We start from the raw sequence: 13,477 nt of genomic DNA, 5'->3' as shown, positions 1-13,477 counted from the left end.
AACGAGAGACCCTCTGTCTCACAAGATTACATGCGCCACAGTCTCCTCGAGCTAAATGATGAGAACGAAATGAAGCCACACAACCATTTAACTATAATGATCTTGCTAGTGCTATGGATAGTTGGGTAAGCAAGCTAGTCGAATGGTCCTGAACAAGATATAGAAAAGTGTTTCAAAAGCCTGCAAAATGTTCATGAGAAACTCATCTTGATCCCGAAAGGCCTAAAGCAGAGCATGAAGATCTTGTTAATTCTTTGAGTTCAGAAGGATCCAAAGCAAGTTGGATATCCAGTTCAGATTAAAGAAGCAAAGCAACTGATGATCATTACATAACATGTCAGATATGTGGTAAAACAACATACCCTTTCAACGGTATAGGGACCGACGACCTCTCTTTATTCCTATGGCTTTATGGAATTGAATGAGAAACAATAGGGAGTTGTACAATTGAAGGGTATGAAATTCATGCCAAGACAATGGTGAAAATGATCAAAAGATCTAAGAAACAAAGTTTTCTTCAGACATGTAGTTCATCCATCACCTCAGTTCTATGCATATTAGTCCTCATGTATTATTCTTCTATGAGAAACTAGAGCAAATTCGCCTAACCCCACCTTCCAAACTGGTCTTGATACCAATCTGGCCCATCTTTATAATCGATTCGACAAAATCTGCCTCGAACGAAGGTCCAAAAGGTGGCTGGAAAAAACCAAAGTAGGAGTCTATTACACTACTGGTAGTTTCATCATCATTGAGCTTGGCATCGGATTCTAACACAGCAAAACCACTTCTAATATTTTGCAAAATGTGAATGTCAAATGTTTCCTCGCTTCCTCGGTCAATCGGCAACCGTACATTAACATCACCATTTTCAGGACATTTTCTTTTGAGTTCTTGGAGTAGAATGGGGTTGATTGTTGGATCAGATCCCCCTCCTGGAAAAAAGTTGTAGAGCCTTTTGGTCATGAAGAAGCAAGCTGTTGTCCCAATTGTATGAGCAGCTGCATAATAGTAATAACAGTGATCACCAAAGGTAACAGAATCAACATCAATTTTGAACTAAAAGAAGCTTTATGCTTATCACAAAATGACTCAGAATTAAATGAAATCCAAATCTGTTTATACTGTCTAAAATTTAGAGAGAATTTTCAGACTTGTTCATAAATGACACAGTTTCACGTCAGTTGGCATGAGTTTTACCAATTTGGTAAGCAGAGTAGCCATATTCAATCTATGTTTCCAAATAATTCATGGAATTAAAGACTCAAGTCTTAGCTAGTCTTTTCTGTCATGTAATAACTAGCTAATGGGATAATGTGAATCTCCCCATGTTGTTGAATTGCATGTACGACCAACCTTTACCATCACTCAACTTGCATGAGAGAATTAGAGAGAGAACAAAACACTATACATACCACTGAGAATGACAAGGTCCTTTTCTGAGAGTCCCTTCCTCATGAACTTGGCCTTGAGTTGCTGAATCGAATCACTAACATCCGGCATATCACCGGCCAGGGACAGATTTGAAACGACTCCGTCTATCCGCCCCGCAGGCACCTCGTAACTCGGCCCACCCGCCTCCAAATATTACAACAAAAAAGTTAGCATCATACATAAATCAACCATAACTCGAAGGAGGTTGATGGGAGTACCAACGATATGGCATCTCTAGCCGCCAAGGCCACAATGTCTGCACAGGAAACGACGCCATGGCATGTAGCCTCCAACTGTGCTTTTGCCTTGTCTATCACTTCAAATCCCCTAACCCCTTGGTGACCAAACGCATTTTTCTCTGCGCTTTCACCATTGTCTATAAGGATTGAACCATCACAGCCCTACATATACATAATACAATGGACTCAGCAGTTGTGTGATTATGATCCATCAAAGAGGAGAATTAAGGTGATAGAGCTCAGTACCTCAACGAAGCAGTCGTGAAAATGAAGCCTGAGCAAGACGGCCGGAATGGTGGAATCCGAAAGAGCAGCTTCCCGGACGACGGCACGAACAATGGACTCGGCATTGGGGCATGTTTCGTCGTAGAAACCGACTGTAAGCCGGTTAAACTGGCCCTCCGACAAACAAATGCTACCAACTAAAAAGACCAAGATCAAACCAGAAACCAAAGCCATAAGTAAATGAGTGCAATAAGCTGAGCAAGTTGGAGAAGATGAAGATCCTGGCAAGTTATATATATGATGGTAGAGGCCAACGGTCCCCGGCACTAGTTATTAACAAGCAGCTTTTCAACTGACAGCTTTGAAGAAATAGGACTGCAATGTGTCAAATGGAATGCATGAGAATTTGTCACCTTGCTAATTATTATTATTATACTAACTAATTGTCATTTAGAAAGTCAAAAGGAGTCGTCATACAAGAATTCTAAATTTTTATATTACTTACTTTGGTTCAACAAAAACTGAAGTGCTAGAAGGAAGTGATTACATTTTACTTCTCAAGTTCTCATCGAAAAATGAATACATTTCACTTTACTTTTTTTTTTTTTTAATCACATCAACAAGTCATAACTATTGGGGTGAACTTTCGGCCACCGAAACACCAAAAACTGATCAACTCCGCACTAAATCGGCGAGAAAACCAAAACCAGACTGAAACGGAACATCGGTGCTCAAAACCGCACTGACCCTGCAACTTCGGTGCCGGTTTTCAGCCCTATTAATCACATCGTTCGTGGACTCACGACCTCTCATACGAAGAAGACTTAAATCACTAAACCAAATGATTCTAGGCTACTTCTGATGTTTAATGAAGTACAACAAAATATATAAAAAGAATAAAAGGAAGCTTTAAGGTAATAGCCTTAAAACATATAAGCTAGCTACTTTTCCAAGATGAGATCCACTTTACTTCATGTCCATTTTAAGTAAAGCCTTTGCCAATCATTCATCTAATTGGTATAGAAAAACATTTCAAAATGAAGTACGGAGTTTCTAACAAATAGAAAGAGGCCTTTTCTTCCTCATTCCCTTTTTTTTTTTTTTTTTTTTTTGTTTCTTAAACTCTTACGATGTACTAGGAAGCTGCAGTTTTTCGCCAAGTAAGGCTTAGTTTGGGATTGATTTCTGGAGTGCTTTTGAGATTGCTTCTGCTTTTGGGACAAGAGCATGGTGTTTGGTAAAATCTTTGAAAGCTGCTTTTGGTTGGAATTGCTTCTCTGTAAAGCTGAAATTGAGAAGCTACAATTTGTAGCTTTCAAAAACTGCTTTGGGAAAACACGGAGGAGCTCTCCACTGTTGTTTAATGAAATTGGACTTCCTGCCAATTCTGTCCTCCTCATCTCTCTTTGCCGTCATTATCATTATCACTCCACATCTCCTCCTTCCTCTTCTTCGGTGCCTGGTTCTCCATCCTCTTCTCTCAGATCGCCTTCTTCTTCAGCTCGTCGCTGTTGACGTCCTTCAATTCCTGGATTCTCGCCGGCCTCGCCTCCTTCCTCTGCGCAGACTTTGGGTCTTCTGGGTTATGCTTCTTCTCTGCAGATAGTTAAAGTCCCTGAATTCGATTCAGATAAAACTCCTAGTCTCCAACCCATGTGGGTCTTCTTCCTCACCAGCTATTAATACCCAATTCCAGTCATTTTTTTCTCTCTATGTTGATTTTCAATCAAAGCTCTCAACTTTGAAACCAGCTATTAGTTCCCAATTGTCCTCATTTTTCTTCTCTGTTGTTTTTCAATCCAAAGTTTCAGTCTTTAAATCAAAGCTCGCAACTTTGAACCAAAACCCACATCATGTCTATTGCTTTGGACAGAAATGGGAATAGTGGGAATGGTATGATCCCACGGTCCGGGAGGTTCATCCATGGGATGCCTTGTATTTCGATCTACGACACAAAAGGGTTTGATCAGGATTGTCGTTTGGAGTTGGAGGAGGACTCTAGTATCTCGAGGTCCTCGTCGGTTGGTAATAACAGTGACGAGTCTAATGGGTCGTCGGAGGGTGAGGTTCAGAGCTCGTTTAAAGGGCCTTTGGACACCATGGACCAGCTTGAGGAGGTTTTGCCTGTCAAGTAAGTTAGTTGGTACTTTGTTCTTAGTTGGGTTTTGATTTAATTTGGATTTTGATTGCTTGGTGTTGTTGGTTTGTTGAATTATTGAATTGCGTTTTGGAATTTGGGTTAAAAATTTGATGCTTTATTGGTTGCTTAGCATGTTAGAGGTGTTTGTTAGATACAGACCTGGTTTAAAAGAGTTACTAGCTTGTGGGTTTTCTTTGTTAGTGATTCCATATTATACAGAAAGCCCCAAATGGGATTTGAAACAAGAAAGAAAAGAAGTACCTATTAGCTAGTATTGGTTGGGGTAATAGTTTAATGCTTGCTTGCTTAGCATATTACTAGTTCTTATTGAATAAAAACTTGACTTCGAGGAATTATTAGCTGGTGTGTTTCTTTGTTCATGATCCAATATGTACTCAAACCCCAAATATTTGTATTGGATATTTAGAATAGAAAACTCACAACTTCATCAGAAATTTGGATTTGCTTGTTTATGCTTTGTTTAGTCTTCGTGAAACTAGAGGGAATGAGAAGAATTTTCTATGTTTGAGCCTTCTGGATGTGGTTGTTATTGTTGTGTTGTGAGAAGTCCCAAGGGAAGTTGATCAAAGCACATTATTGTTGATCAAAACTTGACTTCGAGGATTTTTTGGTGATATTGTTTCCAGCTATACATATCAAATGTTTGTCGAATTGCCTAGCTTAGCATGCATGAACTTCCCCAGTCTGGTTTCTTTCTCTTTGTATTTTAATTTGATTCCTTTTCTGAACTATGAAATCGTCTGCTTTGGTTGTGAAGATTATTCCCAGCATTTTCAATTGATTGGAGCCATTACTTTCTTATTGTTCCTCTGATCGAGTTCTTGAATCAATATGTATTTATATTCTCTGCACTATTTGCTTGGATATATTGTGGTTTTCTGCTTCCTTGTGCTGACACATGCACAAAACTCACACACAAAAAACATGAATATTGGAATACATATTTTGTTTTTGTACAATAATGATGAATGTACTCTGTATTGTATTCTATTAGAAAGAGGGCATATGTTATTTGGTTATTTGGTTTGGCATCTTTCAAGCTCTTATGTCGTAATTCAATTGGTTAGTTCTAAGGTTGCCTTTTCCCAATCTATTCTCAGCGTCCTTATTTCATCCTCTTTAGATGCTATGGTATTTTTCAGTGTCCTATTTTCTTGAATCATGCCTTGTAATTTTTCATCAAGTTCAAACTGAAGGGCAGCAACCTCTTCCTGTAAATGTAGAATTGTCTTGCCGTCTCCATCTCAACCATGTTCACCAGCTCACTTGATGCAGTTTTATTGAGTTTTAATCCATCTATAAAGATTGGTTTAGTTTGTGAACAGGTCTAATCATTACAGTAGGAATTTGATTTCTTGTGATCATTCTCATAGCATTCTCTGGTTTTTTTAATTCGAAAAACTTATTTCCAAATGTAGTGGTGTGATCTAAATATTTAAATAATAGTCCAACGTCCGAGTTCTCGTGTCATGTACTTGTGTTTTCTCAATGAGATTAGTGATGTCTCAATAGTTGTTTTTTTTTTTCCCTTTCGTAGAGGTGATGAACCGACCGGTCATAAAGAAATATTCAATCATGCACATTCTTCACTCAGGGGTGTTATTGAGCGCACTTTTGGAGTATGGAAAAAAAAAAAGGAGTATTTTACGTGATATGCCATTTTTTCCGTATGAAAAACAAGTGAAGATAGTTATTGCTACTATGGCTCTTCATAATTACATAAGAAGATATGCTCAACAAGATATTGATTTTGATGAAAGTGGAAATTATTCAAGTGAAGAGATGGAGGATAATGAACATGATGGAGATGGTCCAGGAAGACAAGAAATAGAGGTGTTAAGAAATGCAATTGCACAAAGTCTAATGAATGCATCTACTTAGCATTTAGTTGCAAATTTCAAGTGATTTTAATATATTTTGTGTAATGGTTTCCGTTAAACTATGGTCGGAAAATTAATCCAAATATTCTAGATGAGATTTTGTGTAATAGTAAAACATAATATGCATATTGAAGGGTTTAAAGTAAATATTTTATTCGGTCCAACCAAGGTTTCAAGAATAATACATGAGAATTTTTTTTATTTGGTATGGTTACATAATCAAAAAATAAAATTATGTATTTTAGTAGCATATCTTAGCATGTGTGACTATTTTGGTAATTATAACTAGCCAAAGCACTTTTGCTTTGCAACTTACCAAACACCTAGAAATTGCTTTTGGATCTCACAGCACTTTTAAAAACAGTTTACCAAACACCTCAGCTGCTTCTCCTCACAGCAAGTTCGGAAGTGCTTCCTCTCACAGTAAGTTCGAAATTGCTTCCCCTCACAGCACAGCAATCCCAAACTAAGCCTAACTACTAAATGGGTGACCGATAGAGGTTTGTGCCCCTATCCACAAATTCACCGAAAATTGCATGCTTCCGAGTTGTCATTGCCCCACTCAACTGCTCAAAGAAGGCCCAAAGTACATACAGATAGGTGGATTCACCTTAAAAATAGACAGGATTGCTGATGGAATCGTCCAAATCCCATCACCACACATTAGACCTGAAGCAACTGCCCCTGCATAATCCTCCGCATCCTTCCTATTCACTTGCTCCCATATATACAATATCATTGTCCCAACAAATAAGTCTATGGCAAAATATGATCCGATGTAGAATGGAATTGCCATGGCCATTGGAATAGGAATGAATCGTGATATTCTCTTGGGAATCACATCCCTCAGGAGGTTTATAACCAGAGCTGCCATGAAAAACCCACCGCACAAAGCCAAGCAGTGCTTCGGGAACTTAGAGAAGCCTTCAGTACCTAAAATCGCCATTTCCCTAAATATCACAGCATGTGGTGCTTTATATGGGCCATCAGGCGCCCCAATGTCAAAGGCAGTCCAAAACAACCAAAACGTTAATGGAGCAATTACACAACCCATGGCTGTTCCCACTAGCTGACTGACGAACATTGACTTGGGTGAGGACAGAGTCAGGTAACCTGTCTTGAAGTCTTGCATGAGTTCGCCTGCTGTACCAATAATGGACATCATCACCCCACAAGATGCTAAACCGCCTATAACTCCACCATCACTTCCGATTAATGAAGCAATTACAAAAAGACCAATTTTCCCATATGTAAAAAGTAAACTGCAGTCTGTGAGGCCAGTGCCATAGGAATTGCAGAAGGCAAGGATAGGAGCAAGGATGTATGAGAAGAGAACCAAATACCATTTGAAAGGGGGAAAGATGATGGGCAATGTTGCTACCGATAATGCCCCTAGGACGAGATATCCAGAACCAGCAAGCCAAGTTGGTATTCTATCCTTGAGAAATACCTCATCTCTTTTTCTTTGCTCCATCAATTCTTCAGAACTCTCACCATCTGATTAGCACATATCAACAACTATTATTCAGCTGAAAAACAGGTAACCTTATAACTAAGAAACATGCGCAACTTCCCATTTCCACTCAGACTATGCCAAATGTATACCTGGTTGACAACAGATAAAATCTAGTTCTATACTATTAATAATCTATCACACTAGCCAATAATTTTTTTTGGTTTGAAAAACCTAAACCAAAAAAAAAAAAAAAAAAAAAGTAGACTTCTCCAAGACCACATTCAAATAAAAAATCAGAAGTCAATTGAAGTTCTCTATATCCATAGCAGATATACCACTCAGTAATATGCATGTACCACAAATAAATAGTTTTGCTAATCTAAGCCAAAAGTTTACTCTCAAGTTCCTAGTCAAAATACCCACAGCCAAAAATGGATGAATAATGCTAAGCTAACCACCTTTTAGGTACCATCTTATGTGGCAGCTGATGTGGCATAGAAAACCACCCTTATCAGAAACTTTTATTATAGGATGTGGCATAGAAAGGCTATGCCACATCATCGACCACATAATGTGATTTGTAGCTCATACCTAAAAAGGTGGTTCACCTAGCATTACATATGTTTGGAAATAACATCTCAGCTAGTTAAAACAAGTAACAGTAGATTACTAATATGTGTGTGTGTAAGCATAACCAATAGAAGAAGAAAAAAAATATTATATAATGTGTGTGTAGTGAATTCCTGCCTTCCACGCATGATTTCAATATGAAGTGACAAAATTAAATTCAAAGAATATCCGAGACCATATTATATACTCACTTAGTACCTCTTTAACAACAGGAAGGTTGCTCCGTTTGCTAATATTATTGTAAATTTCTTTAAGAGTCATGCCTATAATCTTGATTAAATTGTAGAGACCATCCCCAAGAATGAGAGCAATAGCAATAAAGACCTGCAACAAGTAAAAGGAAAGGTTGCTTTTGAGAAAACACACATGCATGAGAGAAACTGGACATCATAAGGGGCCTCAAGTGGAAAGGGTTATACGATACCTTGTATCCATAAAGACCTTTAAAATCATTACTACCGAGGTCTGCTGGATACCAGTCCCCTGCCTGTTGGGATATGAAGGGCCAGAGTAAACCCCATGATATGATACCCCCAAGAAGAACTGAACAAACGACTATGCGAGGACAGATAAGACCACATCCAACATAGGTTAAACCGAAGTCAAAATAAAACCTGCATAAAGCAGTCATGAATATATAAGCAACTTCACTCAAAATAATATACTGTTGATAATACTTAATAAAAATAAAATAAAATAAAAGATCCCTTTGATACCAATTCCATATATTATAACAACTATAAATCCAGGTTATGGCACAAAATACACTGCCTAGTGTTGCTATTATTAGGCTTCTTATTATGTCCATGTTAGATGAGGTGGGACTTGGGACTGAAGAAAATAATCACAAAAGAAAACCAAAATTACAAAAACCTTACGTGTTCTTAAATAGTGTTAGTCCAAAGCTAGGAAAGTTGTCAAACCCACATGAATCTCCAATACCACTAAAGAACCACTTAAAACAGCTCCAAACAAAACTTATACTTAGATACTTCGCAAGAGAACGTACTTGCTTCCTGCAAAAATAAGATTATATAAAAGATATTGAGTTGAAAAAATAGAACTAGAACAGGGTGCATCTTATTTAATAAAAACCCATAAAAGGGCTCATGGTGTTTCTAGATCTACTACAAACACCAATTCAGTGGTGATGAAGTGCACTACACTTAAATATTTCATGAAGATGAGACATAGACTTTACCGGGCAAGCTCTGCGCCAGTTTTAGTTTGAAGACTATTTATCAACATTGCTGTGGCTGTCCCACTGGGATATGTAAGTTTGTAATCCATGATCATAACCTGATATCATATGCATAGATGTGGCAACAAGGAAACCTTTTCAGTGAAAAAGGACAGAGAGAAGCAGATTTCATAATTACAATAGTGATTTTGTTGTGACTTGTGAGAAATACTTGGTGCTCGTATATGAAAATTCATGTTAGTTACCTACTGATTCTAGTGACTAGCTTGTAATGGTTCAAGGAAATTAGGCAGATGTCTATATTTATTTTAAAAATAGTCGAGACTAATGGTATATATCAATGCCCCCAACACCCCAACCCCACCCACCCACCAAACACAAAAAATACCCCAAACATGAACTAGCCAGTAAAGGCTGGAAGAACAACCCAGCTTCTTCCCTACCGCCACTCCAAATAATAATAGTATTTTTTTTTCTCCTCTAGGCATTTGAATTCTGCCTCTGTGTTTCATACAGTCTAACAAGCAATTATTTCTCCAACTGTGGAATAAGCCAGTACTCCCTAAGGTCTTTAGTCTCAGCAGCGTTGATAGATGGACAAAATCTGCAGTTGCAGCTACTCTAATTGGAGAACTACCAACAACGTCAAAATTTTCCTTAGTCACACTGTAAACACCTATGATCACCTAAGAAAGATGAGAACTAGCCTTGAAAAAGTGGTTGTATCATCCCAGATTCTTGTACGAAAGTGGAGATGCTAATCTGACTCACGAGAGGTATAATTATGCAACAACTCCCTACTGTTGTAATTTCAATCCACCTTAACACTCTGAGAATTAGAAGGTGTGTAAAATCTTTATCTCATATATTGCCGGTGATGTAATATATTGGAGGGGCTACACATTAGCCCTTTTTGCATGTTTGTGTCTGCACAAAGATGCCAATCATGGCAGCCAGCAGGCATGCTAAGCTTATCCCTATATAAAAGGGTGTTTTATTTCTGTTACATTGAGACACAAATTTAGAGATAAATCATTAGAACAGTTTGAAAGCAACTAACAAGCAACTGGAATGGAAACCCACAACCTCCATCAAAGCATCAATAGAAGGACAAAAAACACAGAACCAACTTAACCTACGAGCAATAGTTGACTTAGATTGGAATTCAATTAGAAAAGAAAACAGCAGCATAAGCTCAAATCAAACCCATAAAGCATCAACAGTGGAGGTAGTTACCTTACGAAGTGGAACAAGAGTAAAGATGCCACCAAAGCTGACGACAAACAAGAAAACAGTCATCCACCCCAAGCTTGGATTTTTAACATCTTGTGCCCGATTCCCAGGGTGATTGGCTCCAGTGAGTTCATATGTTTTCTCATCCATTGCTATCAGATATGAACCGAATCCCCCTTCATTTATTCCATTACAAGAATACAGAAACAAAAAAGAGTGTCATACACAGATAAGTAGATAACTAAAACAAAATCTCTAGCACATTGATCGGTAAAAATTTCCTGATGAAACAAGCAACTATCACATTAAGGAGATGTTATAATACCGGTAAGAGCGAGGGTATAGCAAGCGACGACACAAGTCTGGATGACGGTGTTCTCTTGCCTTGTAAAGGGGGTAACCCTAAATCCCAACTTAGACAAGAAGCCAGTCCAGGACTGGATGAAAAAGAAGCCTAGCAGCCCCGCAGCAACATTCAAGGATGGGATGATCCCGGTTGTTAGATTGAGCTTGTGAATGATGATGCAGAAAAGACTCCCCAACATCGTGCTCACCACCAGCCCTCTCATTGTGATCTGGTCCTTCCATTCAGGGTTTGAATCGCTCTCCACAGGTTGAATGGCTCTAAACTTATTTGAATCATGCAGCAATTGTTCTGATACTTCCATGAAGATCGTTTCACTCTCCATCACACCAGCCTAATAAATACGGAACAATGGTACATTCTCATTTTGTAAGGATTTAGGCAAGAGTGTATTTCCAAAATTTATTAAAAAAAAAAATGATTTGGGTAAGAGTCAAAGTAAAAACTTTCCATATTTAAAATACAAAGATTTTAGAATCTTTTTTACTTAAAATGTTACAAAGAAGTGGACAAGATGGATCCACTGACAAAATATCCTAGAAACACAAGACTACCAAAAACACCAAGCAGAGAAAAACAAAGTTGAAGACGCTGAAGACAAGCTAACTGTAGCAGTCCAATCTAAATGGATAGCAAAAAAACAAGCTCTATTCCAAAAGCTGAAGCCGAAAAAGATGAAAGAAAATCCAAAAACTCTCAAAGTTGAATCAAAACTCGTCAAATAAATTTACAAGTAAAGCTTGAGTACCTTCACCTCAGAGTTTCTAAAGATCACCCGGACAGTTTCATAAAAAGCATAATGAGATATTTATTGGGTCTAACTTTTTCCGTCTCCTCCAGATGCAACTTTTCACCACTGCTTTTCTCAGAAGTCAGAACCCTGTTTACGCCTCCTTCGTCTTTCTTTTTCTCAGAGAGAAAATAAATATTTTTTAATCCACACAGACACCTTTGATTTTTCGTTGAAAATTTGCTGAAATGACATATATGAGTATATCACTGACAAAAAATGAATGAGTGATGCTAGAGGTTCCAAAAATCTCTGCCACTGAATGTGACCCACTTTATATTTTCCACGTATCTTCAACATATTATTATTTTTTGGGATAATGACCACTTACCCATAGAATATCAAAATACGACTTCATACACTCCACTAATTTATTTTCAACCACACTCACACAAAAGTTTCATTTTTTTTCCTCCCAACTATTCATTTCACTTAAATGTTTATCCCAAGAGTACCCCTCTCTCTCTCTCTAATTCTTGCTTTTACTATTATTTTCCTTTTGATGAAACGTAGTGGGCTCATCTTGAATTTATTGATCTAAATTATAATTGCAGCTAAACTTCATCCTCTGAATTCAAAGGTAGACAGTTAAAATTACTATTCATAATTTCGATCGTTGATAAACTTGAGTTAAATGTTATCTGCAAAAATACTAGCAAAGAATTGAGAAAAGTTGAGAAAATTGAAAGACTTCAGAGAAAGTCTTAAAAGAGAAACTCCCGATTACTGGGATATCATTTTTAGACTTCAAACAAGAATCTATAAAATAGAAGAAGATATTGAAAATCTCTTACATATACTCAAAGAGGAACAAAAACCTCTTGATTATATGAGCATTGGTTAGATCCGCAAATCACTGGTATCAAAGCTTGAAAAAGGCTCAGCAGGGGAATCCCCTATGGGGACAATGTCTGATTTAATAATAGAGAAACTGAATTCTCTATTAAAAACATCTGATGAAAAATATCAGAACCTGCAGAAAGAATTATCTAGATGTCAAACTCATCTAGAAAAATTACCTGATATACTCCACCAATTAGAAAAATTGGAAAACAAACTGGATTATATCAAAGAATTTCCAAAAACGGAAGAAGAAAAGCTAACAAGTGTTAGTAGAAAAATCAATGAACAGCAAAAAACGCTGGATTCTATGAAAAAATATACTGAAGGACAAGAAAGTGCCTACAGTAAAAACAAAGAAAGCTAATGGATTCAAACAATTAGCGATCGAGAAGGCCAACATCTACTTGGTCTGTTCTTTTTTTAATTTTTTAATTTTTTTATGTTTGAAGCTTTGTGTACTCACTCTTTTTTGTTAGCAATGAAGTCTTGTTTCTATCTTTTTTAAAAAAGAAAAAAGAAAAAAAGAAGAAGAAATCTTGTTTCTATTAAAAAGATATATTGTTTATCGGTACTCTTGCACATAGAATTCTTAAACTTGCTGGTGCTTTTAACGTAGGAGACAAAGAGACGGCCTCTAACAACAAATTTGACAGCCAAAGCAGTTCTTGCAGCTGCTGCCACTGATACTGCTGGCTGCCATCGTGACTCGGTCCTTTCATTGGCCTCTGTTAAGTTGAATCAAAGACACTTAATATCAAGCAGTAGAGATGGGGCAATCAAGGTCTGGAAGTGATCTGACATTATCATAGACACTTGTTATTATCAAATGTACATACTTAGCATCAATGCTAGTCAAGTTTGTGCCAAAAATCTCCAAAAAAAGAAAGTTCCACTTTATATTTTCCACGTATAAAGAAAGAAAGTTCCTTTCATTAGCTAATGGAACAAAGAAAGTTCCAAAAATCTCTGCCACTGAATGTGACCCACTTTATATTTTCCACGTATCTTCAACATATTATTA

General features: G+C 37.4%; 3 protein-coding genes across 6 annotated transcripts; 1 reads left to right on the top strand and 2 right to left on the bottom strand.

Annotated features, from left to right (window-relative positions):
• Window positions 1-259: 259 nt before the first annotated feature.
• On the bottom strand, window positions 260-2,153 carry LOC133706762 (peroxidase 43). Its single transcript, XM_062132306.1, has 4 exons — window positions 1,920-2,153; window positions 1,653-1,835; window positions 1,416-1,578; window positions 260-1,001 (listed from the first exon to the last, which is right to left on the bottom strand). Exons 1-4 carry the CDS (start codon window positions 2,130-2,132, stop codon window positions 580-582), a joined length of 981 nt encoding a protein of 326 aa, XP_061988290.1. The 5' UTR covers window positions 2,133-2,153; the 3' UTR covers window positions 260-579.
• A 1,148-nt stretch (window positions 2,154-3,301) lies between these two features.
• Window positions 3,302-6,421, top strand: LOC133706763 (uncharacterized). Of its 3 annotated transcripts, none has more exons than XM_062132307.1 (2): window positions 3,302-4,029; window positions 5,597-6,140. In XM_062132307.1, exons 1-2 carry the CDS (start codon window positions 3,752-3,754, stop codon window positions 5,709-5,711), a joined length of 393 nt encoding a protein of 130 aa, XP_061988291.1. In that variant the 5' UTR covers window positions 3,302-3,751; the 3' UTR covers window positions 5,712-6,140. The 3 variants fall into 3 exon arrangements, 2 of the variants coding, with proteins under 2 accessions (XP_061988291.1, XP_061988292.1); XM_062132308.1 differs by lacking the exon at window positions 5,597-6,140 and adding an exon at window positions 6,304-6,421 and having other exon boundaries at window positions 3,750-4,029; XR_009844708.1 differs by having other exon boundaries at window positions 3,894-4,029; window positions 5,572-6,140.
• A 76-nt stretch (window positions 6,422-6,497) lies between these two features.
• LOC133706761 (probable metal-nicotianamine transporter YSL6) lies at window positions 6,498-11,795 on the bottom strand. 2 transcript variants are annotated; one of them, XM_062132303.1, is made up of 8 exons: window positions 11,572-11,795; window positions 10,785-11,157; window positions 10,463-10,635; window positions 9,227-9,324; window positions 8,904-9,041; window positions 8,450-8,639; window positions 8,217-8,349; window positions 6,498-7,436 (listed from the first exon to the last, which is right to left on the bottom strand). In XM_062132303.1, the coding sequence occupies exons 2-8, from the start codon at window positions 11,146-11,148 to the stop codon at window positions 6,502-6,504; spliced, it is 2,031 nt and encodes a 676-aa protein (XP_061988287.1). In that variant the 5' UTR covers window positions 11,149-11,157; window positions 11,572-11,795; the 3' UTR covers window positions 6,498-6,501. The 2 variants fall into 2 exon arrangements, with proteins under 2 accessions (XP_061988287.1, XP_061988289.1); XM_062132305.1 differs by having other exon boundaries at window positions 11,578-11,795.
• Between the last annotated feature and the right edge of the window lie 1,682 nt (window positions 11,796-13,477).

The sequence above is a fragment of the Rosa rugosa genome, chromosome 4, assembly GCF_958449725.1.
Source record: "Rosa rugosa chromosome 4, drRosRugo1.1, whole genome shotgun sequence".
Lineage (NCBI taxonomy): Eukaryota > Viridiplantae > Streptophyta > Magnoliopsida > Rosales > Rosaceae > Rosa > Rosa rugosa.
The sequence above is the reverse complement of the archived record's forward strand: the minus strand, read 5'-3'. Positions and strand labels throughout refer to the sequence as shown.

Excerpts from the sequence above, each read along its gene's own strand:
- LOC133706763 (XM_062132307.1), top strand. The coding sequence starts at position 3,752 with ATGTCTATTGCTTTGGACAGAAATGGGAATAGTGGGAATGGTATGATC. Across the intron at positions 4,030-5,596 it reads GAGGAGGTTTTGCCTGTCAA|AGGTGATGAACCGACCGGTC; the intron begins GTAAGTTAGTTG and ends TCCCTTTCGTAG.
- LOC133706761 (XM_062132303.1), bottom strand. The coding sequence starts at position 11,148 with ATGGAGAGTGAAACGATCTTCATGGAAGTATCAGAACAATTGCTGCAT. Across the intron at positions 9,325-10,462 it reads CTCTTGTTCCACTTCGTAAG|GTTATGATCATGGATTACAA; the intron begins GTAACTACCTCC and ends ATATGATATCAG. Across the intron at positions 8,350-8,449 it reads AAGGTCTTTATGGATACAAG|GTCTTTATTGCTATTGCTCT; the intron begins GTATCGTATAAC and ends TACTTGTTGCAG.
- LOC133706762 (XM_062132306.1), bottom strand. The coding sequence starts at position 2,132 with ATGGCTTTGGTTTCTGGTTTGATCTTGGTCTTTTTAGTTGGTAGCATT. Across the intron at positions 1,836-1,919 it reads TTCACGACTGCTTCGTTGAG|GGCTGTGATGGTTCAATCCT; the intron begins GTACTGAGCTCT and ends ATGTATATGTAG. Across the intron at positions 1,002-1,415 it reads GGACCTTGTCATTCTCAGTG|CTGCTCATACAATTGGGACA; the intron begins GTATGTATAGTG and ends ACTATTATGCAG.